Raw genomic sequence first — 25,183 nt, 5'->3', positions numbered from 1 at the left:
ATGAGGTTCAGTGCACAGTAATTAGTTTTCATTTTGACTTTAATAAAGCATGCTAACTTGATGACTCACATGATCCATGAGTCTATAAGTCTTCCAGGAATGAACTTTGACTTATATTTTTTTAAATGACGCTCAAGCCACTGATTTCTAGGATTGAGACAAGTTGAGAAATAAAGGCTACCAAAGATGCAAAACTAAATTCAAAAATCACCAAAATTAATTCCTGTTCTTAAACAACATGGCTATGGTCCCAGAATACCAAAGTCAACACAGGAATACCTATGAAAGGCATTTGGTACAGTCATGGGCACTCATCAGATTGGTGTTCATCTCCCAGAAAATACTCTTCAATAGAAAATGCAGTTTGTCAGTGCTTCATCACTCAGCTAGTATAGGTTTTCTAGCACCTGGCTGCCACAAAGCCTTCTACTTTGGCCCCTTGCAATACGAGGTGAAAATGAAGAAAAGCAGCTGGGTTATAGCATTCCTGGAATTTCTCTTTAGTGGAATGACAGTGGATAGTGGACAGGTATCACAACATGGCCCATAATTCTACTCAAGAAGAGACACTTCTGAGCCAACAGAAGTGGTGCAAGAGATAGAAATTCCTTTTAACATTGCTTCCTACACTGCCTACTCTGCCTTCTCTCACTCTGCTCCCTTTACCAGATTTTTTTTATCTTCTCTGTGCCCATACCCCACGTGTCACTTGGATTCCAACTCACTCTACTTCCCTATGAAGTCTTCCAACTATTACAGCCCCCAGTGATCTCTTTCTTTAATAAATATATAAAAATCAGAATTCATTCTCTCTGCATTGCTAAAACATCTCTCTAACACACACACACGCGACACACACACACACACACACACACACACACACACACACACACACAGTATGTACTTCAAGTATTTGTACCATATTTCAATCCAGAAATCTATCCTTATCCTTTTTTCTACCTTTTATTTCTCCAATGCATTTACCAATCATAAAATTTGATCAGTCCATCTCTGGAATATCTCTTGAATCTGATCATTCATCTCCTACCCCAACACATCCCTCTACATCAGTTACCTTTACTTGTTTGGTCTGTAATTTATCTTGCCCAAATATCCCTTTCCAATATATAGAATGTAAGTAAAGTAGTCTTAGTAATGCAAATCAGATTGTGTCACCCTTCTGAATAACACATTTTGGTGATTCCTTGTGTTCTCAAGATATGGGTCTCAATTTCTTTACATAGTTTACAAATCTCTACATAATCTGGCCTATGGTTCTCTCTAATCTAGCTTCATCTTTCACCATTTCCCCAAATCACACTCACTTCTAGACTTTTGTAAATGCTACCAGCCACGCCTGAACACTCTTCTCCCTGCCCTTTGACTGGCTAACTTTTACATATTCTTCTTATCTCAGCTTAGAGACTTCCTCAAAAATCCTCTGGGACCTCCATATACCAATATAGATATTCATCCTATGTGATACCACAGTATCCTATATTATCAACATTTTACAGAGACAGAGCTCTTAGTTCTAAACAATGAAACCAACTTCAGTTAATCAAACAGCACACAAATATTTTAAATATTAGGTAGCTAATAGAATCCCTGAGATGGCTAAAGGATGGGGCTTGGATAATACCAGGCCAGTGGTAATACACCAGGCCCCACTGTTGAATGGCTCCATGAAGGCACTATGACTGCCTTGGATGAGCAGAGACACAGCTGGTGCTGGGCACTGTGTACTACCATGAGTACCCCTGCCCCTTCCTCTGATTGGTGGAGCCCAGGTCACAAGTCTGTGCCCTCACTGCAAGGAAAGCTGGAAAAATAAGCTCTTGCCTTCTGTCTTGGGGATGCTCAGGTTAATCATTTTGTTTAAGAGCTCTGGGGTGAATAGCCATAACCACTTCTTAATTTCAAAATGGATAATGAGTTTCTCAAAAAATGTTAAAGTCATCAGCTTGTATAGTATATATTTTGTCCATTTCCAGTAGGCAGTACCATGTCTGTTCTGGCAAACTGAGGCTTATGGAAATGTGAAGGAAATAAGGCCATCTACTCTCTGAGGTCTCCCCACATACCAATGAACAGGAAGGTGAGGTGGAGAGCAAGCGAGCATTAGTGACAGGCAAGGACATGAAAAGGGCTCATCCTTAGCAAACTGGAAGGACATAAAGTCCTCAGCCTCATTGTAACTGGGGTGCTGAATGGGGCCAATGAAGCAGCCAGAGAGGGTTGGAGGTGCTACAATATGCTTCCATAACACTCCATATCATGATTATTCCAATCATGGCACTTAAAAAATTTTATTCAATAGTTTGTTAGTTTCTTGTTTTCCTTGCAGAATTACACCATCTGTGATGATGGGGACAATGCCCATCCCTGTCTGACCCATAGACGATATGTAATAGATGTTTTAAAAAGATGTAAGTGAATGAATAAATGAGGGTGAAGATGAGGGCACAGAGGTGGTAGAGGGAGGTGAGTGCCAGAGAATAGTGCCAGTTTCCAGTGGGGTGACCCGGATCAGCTCAGGCCTGATGCTAGCCACTCCCACACAGCTTCTTTCTTTCCAATCCACTTGTCATTCTCTTTGGGAAGGATTGAGGTCTCTGGAAAACAGCCAAAAAACTGTTATGGGAACGGCAAGCCCAAATAATGCTCAAGCATCAGGAGGATCTAAGTGCTGAAAGCCACTTCTGTTCCCCTTCTCTCAGCTGAGGGGGTGGGAAAGGGTTTGGAAAGCCCTAACTCCTTTTAGAGAGACTTAGAAGGCATATAAAGGCCCTTGGTTGAGGACTTGCTTCCTCATTCTGCACTTCGTGCCAGAACTCTCAATCCTTCACTGAGAGAAAATGTCCATCCAGTAAGTATCTCTGAGAGATGTTTTTAAATGCCTTAGTGGGTCGATAGTAAATGGGCTATTTCAAGGGGTCCTGAAGAGGATTGATGGCCTGTTTATGGGAGGCCTCCAGTCTTGACAGGGAAAATTTCTTCCTATTTATATATTGAAGCATATATCTAGCACTTAGGTCTAAATTACTGTGGGATTTTTGTGACTGGGCCTTGAAAGCAGTGGTGAGCATGAAGGTTGTAATGAGGCAGGTCTAGGTTCCAGCCATTTCCTAGCTATGTGATTTTGGACAAATTACTTAACTTTTTGTAGTCTATGTTTTCCCATATATAGAATGAGTATACAAGTATTTCCCCATTGTGGTGTTGTGACATAAATGAGCTAATAGCATACAAAGTTCTTTTTATGGTGTGCGGCACATAGTAAGTGCTTAATAAAAGATGGCTATCATAATTAGGGAGTCTGATCAGAGTTCCCACTCTAAGAAGTTCTAAAATGGAGCCAAAGTGAGGAGGCAGAAAATAAGCAAGAATATTACCTGAATCTCCTAGTCAGACTATTTTTAAAGGGCACCATAACTCTTGGAGACTGTTGAAGAAATGAGATGATAGGAAGAGATGATGGTATAATATAGGTGAGTAACAGAGAATGAGTTACTAACCCAAAAAGCTGTCATCTCCCTACCCTTGGAGATTCTTTATGAAGCAAGATAATCAACAAAACAGTGCAACAGGGCAGGGTAATTCCCTTCCAGGGAAGGACTCTGTCGGGAAGTCAAGAGATAGCAACAGGATTAGTTGATTACAGAAATATGGGAAAACTGCAGAAGGCAGAATTAAGTCCACCATGACATTAAACGGGAGGTCATTTCCCTTCACATCAAAGGTGAAGGACTGACCCAGGGGCCCTGCCTTGCAAACCTGGGGACTTTTCCAGCCCCCAAATACCATGAGCTCCCAGCAAAGGCTAGACTGGCAGTGGTGCATTGTCATTGATCCAGAGACTGCCTTCTCTCCTGAAGCTGTGCCTCTGTCTCAGTGGACTTTTTTGAGTATCAACATGGGCTTCTTCCCCATTATTCCACCTTTTCAGAGTTGAACATCCTGCTGGTGGTTACAGGAAACTGTTTGAAACTGTGGAGGAACTGTCCTCACCACTCACAGCTCATGTTACAGGTTGGTCTCACCGGTCTTGAAACCATCTTCTCTTTTTTGTCGAGATCCCTCTTCACTGGCTTTTGTTCATTGGCATCTCTCAGTAGTGTTTCCCGCTGCGGGCTACAGACAGGGGAATCTGGAGGTGTGGCCTCTTTGTATCAGAAACCTATTTCCTCTCATTTACCCTTTGTTTCCCTAATGTAGAAAAATCCTGCCTAATTGGAATCCCTTGGGGACTGAGACTACACCTTTGTCATCTTTAAACTAGTCAGTGCCTAACTCAGTGTCTGGCACATAGTAAATTTCCTATAAATGTCTGTTCCATCAGTGTCCGGATAAGTGAGGACTGGGTGACAAGCATCTGGAAACATTACAATAAAGGGTGGTAGGTTTCGTGCCTGTTACATTGCTTCTGGAGTCAGACAGATGTAGGTGCTAATTGCAGCTCCATTATTTTACTGGCTGTGAATCTCACAAGTTACTTAAACTTTCTGAGCCTCAGTTCCCTTACCTATCAAAAACCAAACTTTCCCTCATGGGGATGTTGTGAAGATTAAGACTAATTGAAAGATTCACCTAGTATTCAACACAAAGCAATCAATAAGTAGTTATTATTACTATTGTTAGCATCATTCAAAGACCTCATATGACCCATACAGCATCCTTGCTTGGATATGGCAAGTCTCTCCCCTACCCCCCATTTCCTCTTCTGTAAAATAGAAGAGATGAGCCAAATGCTCTTTCTCAGCTAGATTCTGATGCTAACAATTTAGGCTCTAGCAATGAAATTAATGTTATGCCTTTAGTTAAGTCATGCTCTCTTAAAGTTTTTATCAGAAATATAAATTCTTAGGAAGCAGGCTGCTGAAACTGAACTGTTGGGAATAATCCATTTGTTTAAAAACAGTTGGTAAGGATTATGCAAACACTGCACTTTTCAATGGATAAAAGGGCACAGACCTTACCGCTTAAACTAAAAGTCTTAGGCCTTTGTTGTGTACCCCTCATTTTGCAGATGAGGACACTGAGCCCTAGAGATGTCACATGGCAAATCCTGAACCAGAATCCAGGTCTCTGACACCCAGCCCTGTGCAATTCCTGCTACAGCAGGTTAACCTTCATCTGGACAGTAGTCCATACCCTCAATGGACTCTAGATTTCAAAAAGCCAGTATTATTGTTCCATTTAAATGCTCTTCTCTATTGAAATATCTTTTTATAGTGTTTTGATCCCTGCTCCTAATCTACCTCTCCTACTCCTCACTCCATCAAAATATATCAAGAAATTTGAATTTTTTCTTAAAAGGCAAATGTATTGATACCTGGGGAAATCTGTTAGGTAGAGAATCCATTTCCTCAAGGGCCTTTTCCTTGTCTCCTTCCAACCCTTTATCCAAACTCAGGCACTGTGACATTTCCCGCCACTTGGTCTCCTAGTGAAAGGAGAGTCAAGTCAGCAGGCATTTTTGTCAGGGCTGCCCAGCATGAGAACTGGGAATGAAAATCACTGCCAGCTTTACGAAGAGGCTGCCCAATTGAGCTGCTAATATAATCACCACGCCTTACCAGGGATGAGCACAGCAAAGGGCAGGAGTAAGAAGCAATGTTCTATGTCTCGCCTTCATCACAGGCAGGATCCCCCTCTGGCTCACTGGCAGTCTCCTTCGATGTGGGCCAGGACTCTTTGAAGTTGGATCTGAACCATTTTACCACCTGTTTGATGGGCAAGCCCTCCTGCACAAGTTTGACTTTAAAGAAGGACATGTCACATATCATAGAAGGTAAAGAATGCTAGGTCCTACTCCTCCTAGGGGTGAGACCTAGCTCAGCTCTTCCTCCTATGTGCTTCTGAACCTCTTGAACCCAAGAGGAGACCTATATATTTGCTTACTCTCAGAATCCACTGGCCCAGTGCATTTGCATAGGTACCTGGGAGGTGTGCCATGATAAAGAACCTAAGAACTAGAGCTTTGGGGTCCAACATGCCTGACTTCAAATTCTATATCTACCAGACACTATTTGTCTAGGTGGGCAACGTTTGGCAAGATGTTACTCTCTAATTCTTGGTTTTGTCATCTCTAAAATGAGAAATAATAGTGTCTACTTCAGGGTTCATTACAAGGATTAAATGAAGCACCTGGGAAGCGTTCAGTAATAATAAGTTGTTATTATTATAGTTACTGTTATAGTTATTAGACCATTGGTTTTCTTGACTACTTTTCTTTTTTAATAATCAGAAAGGCCCCTGGGAAGGAGGGAGTGGTGGCACAAAGGGAAGGACCAAATTATGTCATAATAATACAAGAAAGAGAAGTTTTCTAAAAACAGGGGATTGTTGCTAAAAGGCTTGAAGGCTTAAGCCATCACTCCAGGAAGTACCCATTAACACCACAATAAATAGTCTTATGCTTTAATATTCAGACCTGTTAGACACTTTGTTGATCACCACAGGTATCAGGAATTCTGAAGAGCAAATGGAGACTTGAAGTAGTCAGGATACCTCAGACAGTAATAGAAGAGAATTCGATCAGATCAAGCAAAAATTTAGCTAAGAAGTCAGAGAAAGCTTTCATATGCTCACTAAAGACCTTGGTACTTTTTCCTCTTCATAACTTTGTTTCTTCATCTATGACACTTTAAACACTTATTATACAGATTGCAGGAAGTGCAAAATCAGATTTTAATTGATTTTCCATGTGAGAAATCCTAGGCAATGTATGGGATATGGTTCGGGAGTTCTGCCTGTGCAAGATACTGGATTCAAGAATACCCTACTTTTAAAACTAGCAAAACAAATTTTACAATTGAAGAAAAAACAAGAGTGACAAAGAGAGACTGAAAAGAATATAATTCAACACACCATGTTCTGTATTTCTCCACTCAGTGTAGTTGATGGCTACAGGTTATAGGCTACAGGAAGTTGGAGGTCCTATGTGAACTACCCACTGCATAGTGTGATATGGAGAAATGCGTGTTTCCTGGCTTGGGTCGACTTGAGTTCTAACCTAGCTTCATTACAGACGCCAACCACTCAATTTCTGTGCTTGGACACAGCAAGTCCAAGCCACGAGCCTCAATTTCCTCATCTGTCACTGGGAGGTTTGTAAGGCATAAATTCAAGCTCACAGCATTGTCTCTTTCTTTCTTAGTCACCCTGAGAAAGTGACCTGACAATACTCTTTATTCTTGATGTAGTGGATTTAGGATTCCACATTCTCTCTGACCATTCTCAGCTCCATATGGACATACTGACTGGCCCTGCCTATGACCCTTTGCCATGTCTCTGTGTCCTTCAGGTTCATCCGCACTGATGCTTACGTTCGGGCAATGACTGAGAAAAGGATCGTCATAACGGAATTTGGCACTTGTGCTTTCCCAGATCCCTGCAAGAATATATTTTCCAGGTTACTGAAACTCAACGGCATATTATTAAAGACATTTTACATTAGCCCTTCTCTCTCATGGCTTGGAAGTTACTGGACTGAAAACTCCATTTGTTTCTGCAGGTTTTTTTCTTACTTTCGAGGAGTGGAGGTCACTGACAATGCCCTTGTTAACATCTACCCAGTAGGGGAAGATTACTATGCCTGCACAGAGACCAACTTCATTACAAAGATTAATCCTGAGACCTTGGAGACAATTAAACAGGTAGGACACAGTGCTCAGGCAACATTGCTCAAGAATTTAGAATTTGCACCCTACCATTAATTGTGCAGTTTGGGGGAAAGAACACGAGAGCCAGATAGATTAAGTTTCACCTCCTTGCTTTGTCATCAACTACTACCTAATGTGACAGAGCAAACTTTGTTTCTTCATCCATGAAATTTTAAACAATTATAATATGGGTTGAAGGAAAATCTTTAAAAATGCTTAACATATTCATTCATTCATTTGTGACACAAATATTTATTCAGTCCCTTCCATGTGTCAAAACTTACACTAGATGCAAAGGACACATCAGTAGGTAAGACAACATGGGTAAGACAAAAATCTGGAATAAGTTATTGAGTTAATGGGAAGCTATTGAAAGTTTTTGCTCAGAGAAATGGTATAAGCAGAGCTGTGCTTTAGGATATTTAATCTGGAAGCTGTGTGGGAAGAAAGAAGAGATAAGAGATGGTTAGGAGACCAGTTAGGGGAATTTAAGACCAAAATTAGAAATTCAGTGTAGTGTAAATAGAAAGGAATAATACTCCCAACACTAAGTCTCTATATCAATAGCTGATTTATTGTTCTCAGCAGACTATTTACTAAGGCTTAACATATACTCTCAATAGCTCATTCTTGTTTTTAATGTATGTTTGTAATCATATAAGAGTATGTGTTAGATCATTTAGAGAAGAACTTAAGCTGAGTTCTTTTGTTTATTTATTTATTTATTTTAAGAGAAAAAGCACGTGAAAGTGAACAGGGGAGGGGCAGAGAGAGAGGGAGAAAGAGAATCCCAAGCAAGCTCCCGGCTGTCAGCGCAGAGCCCATCATGTGTGACAGGGCTCGATCTCACAAACCATGAGATCATGACCTGGGCCAAAATCAAAAGCCAGCCGCTTAACCGACTAAACCACCCAGGCACCATGTAGCTGAGGTCTAAACCATTCATTTAACTCTGATAAGTAAACCTGTACTCAAATTGCTATGGGAATATAATTGCAAATATAATGTTCATGTATGGCTTCAAAACAGCCTTTATTAGGGGTCAGGTTCCATTGTCAACAGCACTGTACCTTGACTTCATATAAAAATATAGTTTTAAAAATCTGAAACTTTTTTATTACTATTACTAAAATAGCTTCCTAACCAGTGCCTTTGCCTCTAGCCTGATTCTCTTAAATACAACTTCCTTAATTCAGTAGAAGCAATGTTTCTAAAATTCAGGCATAAATGTGTTACGGTATCGGAGGCATCCACAGTTTCTAAAATAAAGTCCAAACAGGGCTTTGCGGCCACCTGATTCTTCTTTCTCCTCCTGCACGCATGCCTTTGACAGCAGCCATGTTCGATGACTAGTAATCCCCAAACAGCACGTGCTATTTCACAACTCAATGCCTGTACATCAGTGTTCCCACTCCCTAGAACACACTGTCATCCTTCTCCACCTGATTAACTTTTACTTGTCTTTCAAGCATTAGTTGGAGTCATTGCCCTTGAGAAGCCCTGCCTAATCTCCCAATCTGGGTTAGATGACCCTTCTCTACAGATACCATTTTGCATTTACCAGCAATGTACTATATTTTATACACAGCGCTATCAAATAGAACTTCCTGTAATGACGGCAGTATTCTATACATCATTGTCCAAGTGCTATTGAGCACTTGAAATGTGACTACTATGACTGAGGAACTGAATTTAAAGTTTTATCTAATCATAATTAATCCACATTTTAATTACTACATGTGGCTACCATATTGGACAGCACAAGTCTAGACTACAGTTGTTGAGAGCAAAGACCATCTCTGTTTTCCTAGACCCTGGCACAGTAATATTAGCTCAATGAGTACTTGATAAATGAATGAATGTCTCGCCTATTATTTAAATAAGAATGCTAAAAACTCCCTTTAAAACACATTCTCCTAATCAAATAGAAAGAATTGTGGTTAAATAAATATATACCTCATCAATTATTCATTCGATAAATCTGTGTTGAGCCAGTCCCACGTAGAAATTCTAGTGCTGATTTTGCCAGCATGTGGCTCTGTATCCTTGAAAAAGTCACTTGACCTGTCTGGGACCTCAGTTGTTCTTTCTATAAACAGAGAGGTTTATGCTAGATTTGTGATTCTGAATTTCTTATGAGACTCCAAATTGAATTAAAGCACTAAATCTTCTCTCCAAAAACATTTGCATTTAATTTAATTCCAGGAGATTCATGGTTCTCCTGAAGTCTATTTAGGTTAAGACTCTATACTAAATAGAATCTTGGGGTTTCTTTCAGTTCCAAATTTATACTCTCCGCAAGACAACAGGTTTGGTATTTAGATTATACTATACAAATTAGCCATTTTTGTAAAATAAAATTACTGCACATAAGCAGTTTCACACAATTACCTAATAAAATAAGGGGGATATAAAGAAACCCCAAGATTCAAATTACCACTTTGAGGACAACCTGCATGCGCAAAAGGAAAGTAGCTAACTAGAGTAGCATCTGGTATACACTGAAGAGCACGACCAGGGACATCTCCAAGATTTCAGAGGTGTTGGGGAGTCCGCATGGGGGTCAGAGGAGAGCTCTGCACTGAAAACGGGCATTCAGGCAGACCTGAAAGAGGGTAGAACCCAGAAAGATGCAAAGAAAGAGAAAATGCACTTAGGGTGAGGCTGCAAGTGAGCAGTGAGGTCAGACCTAGAGACCAAAGGGGTAATACAATCTTTCTCTTTACATGCATGACCTCTGCTCTCTTTCCATAGGTTGATCTTTGCAACTATGTCTCTGTCAATGGAGCCACTGCTCACCCCCATATTGAAAGTGATGGAACTGTTTACAACATTGGTAATTGCTTTGGGAAAAATTTTTCAATTGCCTACAATATTGTAAAGATCCCTCCACTACAAGCAGGTCAGTTTACCAATTTGACTCTTCCTAAAACAAGTATCTATATTATGAGAAAGCTACCAGAAATACAGAATACCAGATCAGAATACCAGGATAGCACTATATATGCATGGTGAAATTATTCTCAGATTGCCCTTGCCCCTATCCTACCAGGGACCGATGGTTAAGGGCACCATAGCAGAAAATGACAACTTGAAAATATAGAAAGCAAGTGGCCAAGTTGTTTTCTACAATGTTTCAAAAATATTGTGCATATGTGTATTTGATCATATAAGAGTTAGATTAAAATTCAGGAAATGTTTATTGAGCACTTATTCATGTGCCAGGCAAGATTAAATTTTTAAACCAACCTATATGTATGCATAATTGCATGTACACATATATGAAAGTGTACTAAGTATTTTGTGTGTGTTTAATTCCCCAAACTCCAAACAAATCTATTAACTCATGTTAATATTATAGAGAAAGAATATTAAAACAGAAAGAGAGTACTCTTTAGAATTCTCCATTCATCCTCCATTCATTGCCAGAAATTTGATAACCATCTTGGTGACAGAACTATTTGAACAAAAATGGATTTTTGTTTAGTATTGGGTAGCACGGTTCTGAAGATTTAGTTCCTGAATCAGCAGCATTATTTGGGAAGCTGCTAGAAATCCAGATCCCCACCCGTGGTTGACTAAATGAGGAATTCTGGGTGTGGGCCCGCAGTGAGGATTTTTAAGAAGCTCTTTATGTCATCCTGAAGCACACTAAGGTTTGAAGACCACTGACCTAGCAGTAAACAAACTTTTATGTGCTTAAGAATTACTTTACGGAGCTAATGACACAAACCCACATATACTGTACTTTGTAGGAAACTTAAGAGATTATAAAAGGCATTTTGACCATACAAAAGTTTTCCTTTACTCCCTGACTTAGCACCTACCACCTCCAGTTGTACGATGTGACTCCCCTGTACTCTGCCTGCACAACACTATTTGAGTGCACTTTTCCAAATCTGCTGCTATTTGGATTTTCCTGGGTGACTGCAGCTTCTCATGAAATTTCCCTAAGAAACACCAATGACTGAGAAAATGAAAATAAGCTCTAAAACAAAACAAAACAAAACAATCAAGATCTGGAAATGTATTTCTTTACTTGCATGAGCTGTTCTAAATGCTTTGTATTAAAAGAGAAAAGAGAGGCTTTTTCCAAAGCCTTTTAAAACCGCTTTATTTCAGACAAGGAAGATCCAATAAGCAAGTCAGAGGTCGTTGTACAATTCCCCTGCAGTGACCGATTCAAGCCATCTTACGTCCATAGGTAACTTGAAGGCCTGCTATGAATCTTCAGGAAAACCAAGTTTAAAGATCTGTTTTGCCTACCTTTGATACCAATCCTGATCATGACATTTTCTTGCAGAAACCTAAATTTAAATGTAATTAATTTCACGTAGGCACTGTTGATTCATATAACTGAGCATACCTCATGTGCACGTATTTCTTTGTGGTTTGAAAATCAGCCCTTCCCATTCACAAGTTTATTTGTGTTTCTAAACAGTTTTGGTTTGACTCCCAACTATATTGTTTTTGTGGAGACGCCAGTCAAAATTAACCTGTTCAAGTTCCTTTCTTCATGGAGTCTTTGGGGAGCCAACTACATGGATTGTTTTGAGTCCAATGAAACCATGGGGGTAAGACTTACATTTACTTGCCAGATTCATGCTTCTGAAGGTGTTTCATAATGTATGCTGTTTTCCTTTTTAAATCCATCAAAATATTTTCCTCACTTTTCAAGGTTTGGCTTCATATTGCTGACAAGAAGAGAAGAAAGTATCTCAATAATAAATACAGGACCTCTTCTTTTAATCTTTTCCATCACATCAATACTTATGAAGACAGTGAGTTTCTGATTGTGGATCTCTGTTGCTGGAAAGGGTAAGAAAGGACATTGGATAATATTATGTCTCCAGTCACTCCTAGAAATTAGGGACCTTTTTCAGCAATGCTCTCAATATTTACTCTGAATTACATCTAGAAAAATAAAGTATGCTTAAGTTGCAGAATATAATTGAGAAAGCAGTAGGAAGGCTAGGTAATCAGAAGCACTCACAAACTGAATATTAAAACCACGGTTAATGACTGAAAACCGATCAGGTCTATGAACCTGACCTGAAACTAAAAATGCTATGACCTGATAAGTAAATTTAAACTTAACTTCACCGCAACTTGACAAGATCCCTTGGCGGCGGCGGGGGGGGGGGGGGGGGGGGGGGGGGGGACACGGGGGGGCGGGGGGGGGGCTTGAACTCCACCCACTCTGGATTTGAAAGAAAAAGGCATGCTTTCTTCAGAATACCGAGTCACCAAAAAGACAGTAGCCTCTAAAGACACAGATTGAATGATGATGGAGAAGCAGAACAGAAAGTATCATATAAGTCTGCTGTTATTTAAACATATCCATGAGGCAGGATATGTTTTGTTTGTTTGCTTGCTTCCTTTTCATGCAGCATGAGCACGGGCAGCAGCTTATGGCTCTAATATACCTGGGTCATTAGCAGGTTCTGAGTTGGAGAATGAAGGACAGGCAGGCACTTGTTCTTTTGAAAGGCATGGATTGTCTCTCCGAAATCATTTGCAATTGTCTGCGCTCATGTCTGACTTCTTACTTTTGCAGATTTGAATTTGTTTATAATTACCTATATTTAGCCAATTTACGTGAGAACTGGGAAGAAGTGAAAAAAAATGCCAGAAAGGCTCCCCAGCCTGAAGTCAGGAGATACGTACTTCCTCTGAATATTGACAAGGTAACCACCCTCTACACAGATTTCAGATATAACCAGAATGTTTCATCTCTCTCAGGATTTGTTCTCCTGCCTTATGTTTATACATAAAATCTTGAAATTTTAGAGCTGGAAGGAACTTTAAAAATATACTAATTCAACTGCCCTCATTTAACAAATGAGGAAACTGAAGCTCCAAAGAGTGACATGACTTAGCAAAAGCCAATGGCAGCAGAGCCAAAACGAAAACCAGGTTTTGATTCTAAATCTGCTGTTCTTTCATTTGCAAAATCCTTTAAAAATATTTTTTCTCAGTGAATAGTGCAGACCACTGATGCCTAGGATCCTTTGTCAATAGTATAAATAATTTAATTCAAATAATTTGAAATTCTAAAGCAATGAAGCTTAAAAAAGTACCCCTGTAGGGAAATCGGCCCATTATTTTGGTTTTCTGCAAACCATCTGAAGATACCACCACAGGATAAACACCATTAATAGCCTTTGGCAGTCATCTTTTCATCTCTGCTTTTTCTTCCTTGTATTCAGTGGCTCTCTTTTTAGAATATTAGATTAACATCAAGAAATTTTAGTGTGATAGAATACCAGTCAAAATCAAGAAAAATATAATTTTCACAATAGATACATGGACACACACTGGGTAAGACAGCTATATGGAATGTAAAACACTGTACTCAAAGCTTAGATCAGATGTACTGGGAAATAAACCCAGTTTAGAACTAGACACTATCGCTCTTAAGCAAGCTTGTAAGCTCTATGAAGAATGAGAAAAGAAGAGAAGGTTGAGGTGGAGTAAATGAGCTTCTACAAAGGCAGGGAGGGATTAAAAAAGCAAAACTTGATACAGAAGTATAAAGAAGTTGGTGGAGCTGATACATTAGGAGCATAGAGGAGATGGGCATGGGGCAGAGAGACTGGAAAGACAGATTGGAATGATTTTATATGGGACTTTAAGCACTTCTAACTTGGCCCTTAGGAAGCATATCTCTGGTATATGTAGTTTAGTGCTCATAAAATACCAAATGAATGAGTCCATTGATTTTAGTGAACTCTTATTTGACTAGTAATGGTAAAATCACAATCATCTTTAAATTAAGGAAATAAAATAAGATCATTTAACTTAAATATTTCTTACCTCAGTGTCTTCACATTCAAAAAGAGGAAAAAGGAAAGATTTTCCTAAATGTGTAGCCATCACTGTCTGAAGAAAGACCACCCAATTGTAAAATAGGGAACTTCAGTGGTGATGAAAAATGGCTAATGTCACCCGAGACCCTACCTTCACTTTCTTCCAATAGTTATTAATTACCCACTGTAACACAGCATCGTACTAAATTATTTCAGTGCGTACATCAATAGGATATGCTCTTGCTCTCCTGGAACTCATCACCTAGTGTGGTAGGGAGGAGGAAGGTGATTCAGTAACGATAACACATGTCAGCATGAGACAAGTAGTGTGAGGGAGGCATAAATTGCTTTGGCTATTCAGAGGATGGAGCAGTCACACTTGTTTGGAGAGATTCATGGAACACAGTCATTTGCAATATTCTGGCAGAAGAGATGAAATTGAAGCAGATCAACTTAAGGCAGAAATAATAGTTTGAGGAAAGAGAGAAGTGGGGAGGGACAGAAAAGCAGCAGGAACTGACTTAATCCAACTAGTTGGAACATAAGCATAAGTAGTGGAATACATTGTTGTGGGGAGGGGGGCGGCGATAAAAAAGCTTAAAATGCAGGCTGGGGTGCCTGGGTGGCTCAGTTGGTTAAGCATCTGACTCTTGCTTTTGGCTCAGGTCATGATCTCATGGTTTGCGGGATGCAGCCCCGTTTTGGGCTCTTCTCTGTGAGTGCAGAGCCTGCTTAGGATTCTTTTCTTCCTCTCTCTGTCCCTTCCCCACTCACACTCAGTCTCTCTCTCAAAATAAATAAACTTTTAAAAAAAGCAAGCTGGTAATCTCTGAAAGCATTTTTTTAAGTTCACTTATTTGAGAGAGAGCACAAGCAGGAGAGGGGCAGAGAGAGAGAGGGAGAAAGAGAATCCTAAGCTGATAGCACAGAACCCTATGTGAAGCTTGATCTCAGGAACTGTGAGATCATGACCTTAGCTAAAACCAAGAGTCAGAGGATCCACAGACTGAGCCACGCAGGTGCCCTCTTTTGAAAGCTTTAAGGCCAGGATAAGAGGTGGTACTTTATTCGGCAGGTGATGGGAGACAGTGAAGGTTTCTGAGCAGAAGGAAACCATATTCAGAGCTAGGGGACTGGGTACTAAGTGTGCTGATTTGCATGGTTCTCTCTACTACTAAATGTCCGCCTTCCCTGAACAAGTCACTCAATCACTGTAAGTTCAGTGGCCTGCTCTGAAACCTAACTAAAGTGGACTAAATAATAACGAGGGTCATTTGCAGCTTTAATAACTTGATTTTCTAAAATAAATTTCTGAATAAGTGCTACTGGAAGTGTAAAAAGGACAGAGATGGGGACCTGGGATAGAAGACAATTAAAATCACTCAGGCGAGAGAAAAATGTAGTACCAGGAACAGGCAAACACAGACAAAAATAAGAGCTCCTATAGGTGGAATTACAAGGGTCTTGCATTTGATTGGATGGAGGAATGAATTAAATCTTTGATATGCAAAATATCATAGAGATCCTGTAAGCCTACGTGTCTAGAATAGTGATACCTTTGGAAATAGGGAGTATAACAGGCAGAGCAGGTGTGGGGACAAATATGAATTGCAAAACTATGAGAAAGAGAGAGGATAACGAGTAAGGAGGTTGATTTCACATCAAACAGAGCCAGGCTTGAGTTTCAGCTCTGCCACTTACTAGCTGGGTGATTTAAACTTAAATTTCCTTCTCTCGGTCTGTAAAGGGAAACATTTAACCTTGTTAAATTTCCTTTTCTTTATTTACAGCCATCTTACTGGGTTGTTGTGGTTGATAAATGAGTTGATATATGTCTGTTATTAAATAGAGCCCTTGACACAAAGTAAATGCTAAATAAATATTCGTCATCATCATCATCATCAACAACAAAATCAGTATCAAAACATCTTCATGAAATATGCTTCATGGGCTTTCATACATCAATGCAGGGCCTTGGGAGATCAATTAGAATTGATAGTTACTGATATTGAAATGATGATCAACTATATGAGAACACATAGACGAGACTGCTAACAGGAAAAAATAAATCTCATTTCAAAATACATTTTTTAAAAGAAACTTACCCATTTGTTTATTTTAAAAATGAATTTGATAGCCCAGAAAATGCTGAGAGAAGAAAAGATGGCCAGGCATGGAAGTTTGGGAAAGTGTCATGTATAGAAGTTGGTATAAAAAGAGGAGACAGAAAGGGAGAGAAAAAGTCTTTAAAGAGCCCTAGCTAGAGCTAAGAGAGGGCAATGCCACATTGGATAGGGCAAGAGGGTTTCATCAGTGTCCACTCCTGTGGGCGAGTTAAAAGGATGAAGACTAAAAACCACACACTAGATTTGGTGATCTCCAAAGGGAGGAGGGTGAGAGAGGCAGCAATCAGGATTCAAGGCACTGAAGATGAGCAAGTGGTAGGATGTGGGAGCACTTACTGTAGTCCACACTGAAAAATTTGGCAGTGAAGGGAAATATCGGTCATAAATTAGGAGAAGGAGAGATAAGAAAGAGATTGAGGGAAGGGCTAAGGAGAGGAAAGAGTACAAGATGAGTGAAATTTCCAGTCTACTGATTAAGCTAATGGTAGCATCTTTAAAATACATCTTTATTTTTTTGAATAGGCAGTGCTTTCAAATGGTCAAAAATCAAAATGATATGAAAAAGTACACACTGGGAAATCTCACTCCAACTTCTGTCTACATCCAGTCCATACCACCTCCATTCACTTTCTATGTGTAACTTTTCATGTCTTTCCTTTTCTTTGGTTTGTTTATGCGAATATAAGCACACACACACACACACACACACACACGCATACATGTAACTATTATTTCCCACTCTCATACACAAAAAGTAACTTTCTATATCCACTGTTCAGTGCCCTACTTTTTCATTTAACAATATATGCAGAAGACCTTGCTGTTTTCAACTGCACAGTATCCTGTTTGTGAACACACCCAAGTCCCACACTGCTGAGCAAGAGAATTGTTTCCAATCTTTGGCTGTTACAGATGTTATGAGGAATAACTTTGTATATGTGTTCTTTCATACATGCATAGATATATGAAGAGGATAGATCCTCAGAAGTGAGATTTCAGGGTTAAAGGATAATTACATCTATTAAAAAAAAGTGGGGGGGGGATGAAAAGGAGGAGCTAGTTTGTTGGGGAAAGCAAAAGTAATGTTACAGATTTCTTACATAAAAAACTTTATTTACCAATAGAAAAAATAAGATAGAATGAAGTAAGATAATCAATTTAAACTTACAAGTTCATAAATAAGTCTGACATAAGCATTTGATCTCTTCTACCCAAAAACCACCAAGTGACTTAACACTCCATTTCACAAAATCTCATAAAACTCTCTCCATTTCTCTATTTGCTCTTTATCTCCCACCCCTTCCTCTACTATTTCCTCTTAATGCACCTCTTAATACACCACCAGAAAAATCCCCTCCATCCTCCCCTTAGAATGTTCCTCTTTCTCCTTCCCCTTCTCCTTCTTCTCCTTCTTCTAATCAAAACCTGGCTTTCTTCCGAGGATACTGATCTCTCCAGCAGCAACCTCCAGTACAGCCTTTATATCACTTGGTCTGGGGTTAGGGTAGGGGTTCTCTTTGTCCCACTTTTCTGCATCCAGATTCACTGTTCCTTCCATCCACTCTTTAAATATTCCAATTTTAAATCTCACTTCAACGAATTATATAGTCAAGTGGCATATACACCTCTCATTCCCTCATTATTGTTGTCATCTACGAACCACCACTCACTCACTTCCCCTCCTGGCTCAATGTCACACTCCCCAGATCTACTCCTGACTCTTGGTCATTTCCATATATACATCATAGGTGATTCTTCCAACAACTTGTCCTCTCAGTTCCTTGACCTCTTGCACTGATCATGTCTTCCACTCTATCTCAGCCACTCACTCCCCATAGTCACACACTTGACCTTGCCATTACCTATGACTGTGCTCCTTCCAAAATCTTAATTTTGTGCATGACATACTCTGACTATCACCTCCCATTTTTCAATATCACTTGTCCTACTGTGATTCTTTCCAGGAACCTCCAATCCACTGAACCTACCACCTTCTCACTATACCTCACTCCACTGAGAACTTACCTGTACTCATTACTTAACTAAAATTCCATTGTCAACAATTATAATCTTAGATCTTCATTTCTCTTACCTTTATTACTTTATTGAACTCATTTGTCAAAACCACAATCCTAGTTAAATTCAACTCTCCACCCACTCTACACTTGTACCTCCAAGGCTGAAATTAGGTGCTGAAAACACACAATCATGTTAATTGGTTCATTTTTAAATACATGACCACAAACCTCACTGCTACATTTCTCAACTTCATTTACTCTCCCACTTTGCTAGTTAAGTATTTCACACCCTCCTCTCTTCAAACTTCTAACACCTCCCACCTCCACACTCATACTCAGCTGATGGCTCTGCTTCCTATTTTATTGAAACAAATGAAAGAAATCAAAAAAGAACGTTATACTCCTGCCACCACGTCTTCCCACCCACCAGCATCTGTACTTGTATTGAATTATCTCTCATCCCACCCAGAACTAATCCTTCCCATTTTCCCTTCCTTACCCACTCAAGGACAGCACCCAAGCAATTCTCCCCCTTTCCTGTATCATTACTCTCCCTTCTTACTGGATCACGCATACCCTACCATTATTTCGCCCTCTTACAAAATCCTTCTCTTGATTTTTCTTGGCCCCATCAGCTACCCTCATTCCTCTTCTTGTAGATTACCTCTTAATGTGAGAGGGCACTAGAACTCAGCCCTTCTTTTTATCTTCTTTTTGTACATTCATTCCTTTTGTAAAGATTCATACTTTATTTTTTTTTCAACGTTTTTTATTTATTTTTGGGACAGAGAGAGACAGAGCATGAACGGGGGAGGGGCAGAGAGAGAGGGAGACACAGAATTGGAAACAGGCTCCAGGCTCCGAGCCATCAGCCCAGAGCCTGACGCGGGGCTCAAACTCACGGACCGCGAGATCGTGACCTGGCTGAAGTCGGACGCTTAACCGACTGCGCCACCCAGGCGCCCCAAGATTCATACTTTAAAGCAGCCTATATTCACATTTTCAACTTCCTTTCAACTCAAGCTTCATATATGCTACTACCAACTCCAAGCCTCCATTTAGCTGTCCAATAGACAGCTCAAGTTTAGTAAGACAAAATCTAAATTTCTCCTCTTTCTCTACCAAACCATTTACCCCACCTACAGTAGTCCCCATCTTTGCTGTGACAGCTCCAACCTGTAATTATTTAGGCCAAACACCTTGGAGTCATCCTTGACTCCTCTCTTAATTTCATGGCTCTTCCCCACCCCGTAGCCTATCTATCAGGAAAACCTCATGACTCTACCTTCCACTTCTCGCTGACACCAGTGCTACCAACCTAGTCTGAACTACTGTTTTCTTTTGACTGGACCACTACGTGACAGACTAGTTTCCTCAACTGCACTCTTGCTTCCCTCCTACTCCCAAGGGTAGTCTCGACAGAGCAGCCAGAGTGATTCTTTTAAATATAGCATGCCAATCCTCTGCCCAAAATCATTCCACGGCTTCCCATCTCTCACTCAGAGTAAAAGACCAAGTGCTCACAATGACCTATAAAGCTGTACACAAGACAGCTCTACCCTCCTCTCCAGCTCCTTTTCCCCAGGCTCAATTAGTTGCAGCCACACTGGTCTCTTTAATGTTCTTCAGCTATATTTGGCATCCTCCTACCTTAGGCCTTTGCACTGTTTATTCTCTTTGTTTAAATGTTCTTCCTGCGCTGTTGACTTCTTCACCCCTTGCAAGTTTTGTCCCAAATGTCACCTTTTTGATGAAGCCCACCCTCACCACCGAATAAAATTGTAACTCACCTACCCTTCACACTTTTGATCTTCCTAACTCTGCTGTATAGTTTTCTCCCCATACTCCTGATACACTATACACTTTTAAATTATATTTATTGTTTATGTTCCCCAACTAGAATGCAAGCTTCATGAGGGGAGGGAGTCTATTCTCTGAAATATCCCAAATGTCTAAAACAGAATCTAGCACAAAACATGTACTCAAGTATTTGATATACATATAAGTAAATAAATATGTTCCTAGAAAGACCCCATGGTATCCTTTCATAAAATAATCTGAAAATCACAGGGCAGGGTAAGGGGTTGACAGATCTTAGACAACATCTGGTCCAAGAATTTTTCTGCATTTTTTTTGACAACATAACTATATGATTTTTTTCAAGCAAAATCAAAATATATCCCAGCAATAAAGATACATTGTATCTTTATAGTACAGATAAACACTAAATGAATCCCTAGAGTTTGAAGTCTTTTGTCATTCTACAGGAAAACATTTTTTTTTCCTCAGAGGCCCTCCCTTAGAGCCCTAAATTTTCTTTGAGGACAATTTCATTGGATACATGTGAAGGTTAAGGACCTAGAGGTTACACAACTTTCCCAGGGATACACAGCCAGTGACTCACACAGGCACAGACAGCTTTCCCAGTAGTGCACTTGGTTGGGTTTGCTTGCCTGTAGCTGTCTGCACTTCTCCTCCCTACACATTGACTTAAGAAACAAAGAACTCAGGAGACAAAACTCAGGAAGACTGCATTTATGGCGGCTTGATTTTTTCCTTCCTTCTCACTGAGGTTTCTGTTATCCTCTTTCCTTAGGCTGACACAGGCAAGAATTTAGTCACACTCCCCAACACAACTGCCACTGCAATTCTGTGCAGTGATGAGACTATCTGGCTGGAACCTGAGGTTCTCTTTTCAGGGCCTCGCCAAGGTGAGATGATTTAGCGAGGGAACAAACTGTTCCATTCAGAAATTAACTTGAGTTTTCCTAAGCATGTCCTCTATTTTGTAGCATTTGAGTTTCCTCAAATCAATTACCAGAAGTATGGTGGGAAACCTTACACATACGCGTATGGACTTGGCCTGAATCACTTTGTTCCAGACAGGGTAATTAATCCATCTTACCTAATGCTAGAAAAGTAGTTTGTGTCCTCTACTAGCCAAGTAAAGCACATTGACTGATTAATTGATCGATTTCTCTTTCTTGCAAGCAGCTCTGTAAGCTGAATGTTAAAACTAAAGAAACTTGGGTATGGCAAGAGCCTGATTCATACCCATCAGAACCCATCTTTGTTTCTCACCCAGATGCCTTGGAGGAAGATGATGGTAATGAAAGCAATGGATATGTCTGAACACTTTCTTTTTATTGAAATTCTATATGTTAGTGCATTAGGAGAGAAGCCACAGTGATTACTCCCTAATGTTCAGATGTGATCCTTAATACTACTGAATGGGAAGCACTAAAGAATTTAAACTTATTTGAAAATAAGTTTCATCTATGGCCAATATCACTGATTACTCATGGGAAAACGTTAAAGCACCATCTGTGTCATAATGGAACATCATTGTCTACTCTAGATGGAGGGAAGGTGAAGAGAGAACAGCGTGAATTCTGTTTTTGCCTTTTCTGATTTAGATAAATTTCTGAAAAAGGGTAGACTTCTAAGGAGAGAAATTGAGTATTTTAACAGATCAAAGAGAATGAGAACGAGGCTTTGTGCCTCTGCTTTGGGTTTGTTCTTTTATAGTAAGCCAGAGCTACAGCCTGTAACACAGCAACTCAATTACAAAGCATCAATCTTTGTTAACTATTGATTAGCTGAGACAGGAAGGTAGATTATACTCTCTAAGATTAAAATATGGAAAATCACAGATAAATGAATAAAATAAAGAATTATAGAGCCATTTCATGCTGAACAATTTTACAAATAGAGCCAACCCAGACAAAACTGCAAAATGTTTGCTCCCATTTTGTAAGAAGGAAGTAAGCTTCTAGCTAGGTCTTGGAAACTACAGAAATAATACACCTTACTGTTTTCAAAGTCTTTTAATATATATTTTTCATCTGATTGTCACACTTTTTTTGCAGTAAGTTATGTTAAATCTTATGTTACAGATAAGAGCACAGATCCATTCAATTAATAAGATTTTAATGAACAGCTAACTCTGTCCTAGTAATTGTATTATGCTACTGGGATATAACAAGTATCTCAATGACAATCCCAGAGACAAGACAGATATGGTCACTCCCTTCCTAAAGCTGATAGTCTAGGGAACATAAAGAGTTTGAAAGACCTCTTCAGGGTGACCACATTTGTCAATGCAATACCTTCTATATTATTTCAATGACATTTAATCTATGGTCCTGGGATTTTTTTCCTTCTTTTAATTTAACATTGCCTTCCTTACTTTTGATTAACAGGTGTAGTTCTGAGTGTGGTGGTGAGCCCTGGGGCAGGACAAAAGCCCGCTTATCTTCTGATTCTGAATGCCAAGGACTTGAGTGAAGTTGCCAGGGCTGAAGTGGAGATTAACATCCCTGTTACCTTTCATGGGCTGTTCAAAAAATCCTGAGCACATTCCAGCAAATTATATTTCTATTGACAGAACTAAGAGAAACAGTCAGGTCTGCAATCAAATTCTGTTCAATTTTAGCCTGCTGTATTATATGGTTTTAACTTGCAGATGCACACAATTTTTGCAATATTTTACAGAAAGCACAAAGTTGAGCAAGCAATTCCTTAAAAAAAAAAAAAAAGTACGTATTTAGATAATCATGCTTTCTCTGAGACAGACAGACCATAACTAAAAACTCTATATATTTAGTAATCAAATAGAAAATGAATGTGGATTTATCAAACTTTTTGGTTCCTATTATAAAAGTGTATTTTAGGTACCCATCTGCTCCAAGTATTTTTTAACATTTAAAAGCCAAAGTTCTCTATACCAGATTTGTATGTGGCTTTGCTGAGTCAAAGCAGTATCAGGCAAAAAGGCTTAATTCCTAAATGTCAGACCAAACTTTTTCACAAACCAGGAACTATCATCTAAGGGTAACCCTAGTAATTGTGTATATATACACACACACACACACACACACACACATGTATGTATGTATGTGTGTATATATAACTGCTCTGAGATTCTCAAGCTTTATGAAAGGCATTTAATATAGGTAATTACTGATTATTTCTGATTTTACAATGAGAAAGCCTATCTCTAATCGACTGAGGGCTCTAGCCAAAGAACATCGCAAAGACTAAGTTATCTATTAAAAACTTATATAACATCAAAGCAATTACATATAGCAGTGACTATCACTTTTTGAAATACTCACAAATATAATTTCTACTTAAAATAAGAGTATATGATAATGTCAGGGGGTTATATTATGTTGCCTCTTATGTTAATCATATTTAAACACTGTGCAATCACCTGACCTAAGTGAAAGAGAGAAAAAGAGAAAATATTAAATCATTAACATTCAATATTAATACATTTTAAGTACTTTTATTTTTAAAATTATTCTCCTATGTGCTACATGATGTAAAAAAATGAAGATTGACAAAAAATTATATTGTATATCTTAATCCTGGTATTTTATGCTAAGAAGTATTACATATCATTGTATTTAAGATAATCAGCATTGTGTTTGACTAAGTAAAAATAGCTTGAAGGAACAGACTGACTAGGGTACTTGATGTATCCATTTGATTTCTTTATTTAGATAAAATGCAAACTCATTTTTTAAAGTTATAAATACTCATTGAAACATACTTCTCAAAGAAATCTAAAATTATAGAAAAGTAGAAATTATAAAGTAAAATTATACAGAGCTCATCTAAGCTGAACTACCATTAAGATTGGGTAAATTCTTTTCCATCTTTTTTCCTCCAGTGGATTTTTAATGTAATCATTGTTTCATTGTGGCTCATTCCTAGCTAGAACTAGAAATTTCACAAAAGAAAAGAAAAATGCCAGAGAATAACATACAATAACATACAATATGTGACTGTAGATAAACATCTGTTAGTTTTTGTCTCTAGACATGGCATATGAACATAATTCCACAAAGAAGGATATTTATCCATTTCTTTTAAAAATGCAGAAAATAAAGTACTGAGCAATTACAAAGTTTTGCGCTTAATAAAGCCTCCCAATTTGAGACAGTTCCTAAAGTTGCCCCTTCCTACATTTGCCAACCACTCTGTGCCTTCTTCCCATTCATTTTCCATGAAGCAAGTCTTGCAATTTGGGGTGCCCACCTCTCCTCTTTTTGTAGAAGCCCATTATGAGCACTGTGCTCTGTGAAGAACACCAGTGTTTTTTAAGATAGGAAACAGATCACGCCAAAGTAACATTCTGCCAATACCATTTCACCAAAATAGGAATTCTCTATACAATCATTGCTAATAGTACGCCAAGAAGGCTTAGGAGCTACCTTTCAAGACCCAAAATGGGACATGGGGTTAAGTGTTTTAATTAGAATAAGGGAGATTTAAGTCAGACAAGAGGGAGTAACTTGGAAATTCAGATTGAAAAAATTAAGGAAACTGCTTTCTAAGAATCAGAGCTACATATTTGGGGGATCTAGAGAACCATGTCCCATCTACAAATAAATCTGTTTTAAGGAAAAAAATTCAATTGGATTAAGACAAATAAACCTGTGGATAAGTAGTTATTTTTAAAATAACAAGCTGCTTAGAGTGCTTTTTCTCCCACTTTGATCACTTTATATTTGTCATAGCCAAGTCAATAAAACTTTTGAAAATATCACCAAAGG

General features: G+C 39.0%; 1 protein-coding gene across 1 annotated transcript; it reads left to right on the top strand.

Moving 5' to 3' along the window:
* Positions 1-238: 238 nt before the first annotated feature.
* On the top strand, positions 239-23,860 carry RPE65 (retinoid isomerohydrolase RPE65). Its single transcript, XM_042993854.1, has 15 exons — positions 239-529; positions 2,348-2,433; positions 3,950-4,032; positions 5,644-5,794; positions 7,310-7,417; positions 7,520-7,661; positions 10,422-10,569; positions 11,790-11,871; positions 12,109-12,241; positions 12,346-12,485; positions 13,225-13,354; positions 21,217-21,331; positions 21,413-21,507; positions 21,615-21,726; positions 22,823-23,860. The coding sequence occupies exons 1-15, from the start codon at positions 239-241 to the stop codon at positions 22,972-22,974; spliced, it is 1,968 nt and encodes a 655-aa protein (XP_042849788.1). The 3' UTR covers positions 22,975-23,860.
* The last annotated feature ends 1,323 nt before the right edge of the window (positions 23,861-25,183 follow it).

This window comes from Panthera tigris, chromosome C1 (assembly GCF_018350195.1).
Source record: "Panthera tigris isolate Pti1 chromosome C1, P.tigris_Pti1_mat1.1, whole genome shotgun sequence".
In the NCBI taxonomy this organism is placed as follows: domain Eukaryota; kingdom Metazoa; phylum Chordata; class Mammalia; order Carnivora; family Felidae; genus Panthera; species Panthera tigris.
Note: the sequence above shows the minus strand (reverse complement) of the source record. Positions and strands in the feature narration are given on the sequence as shown.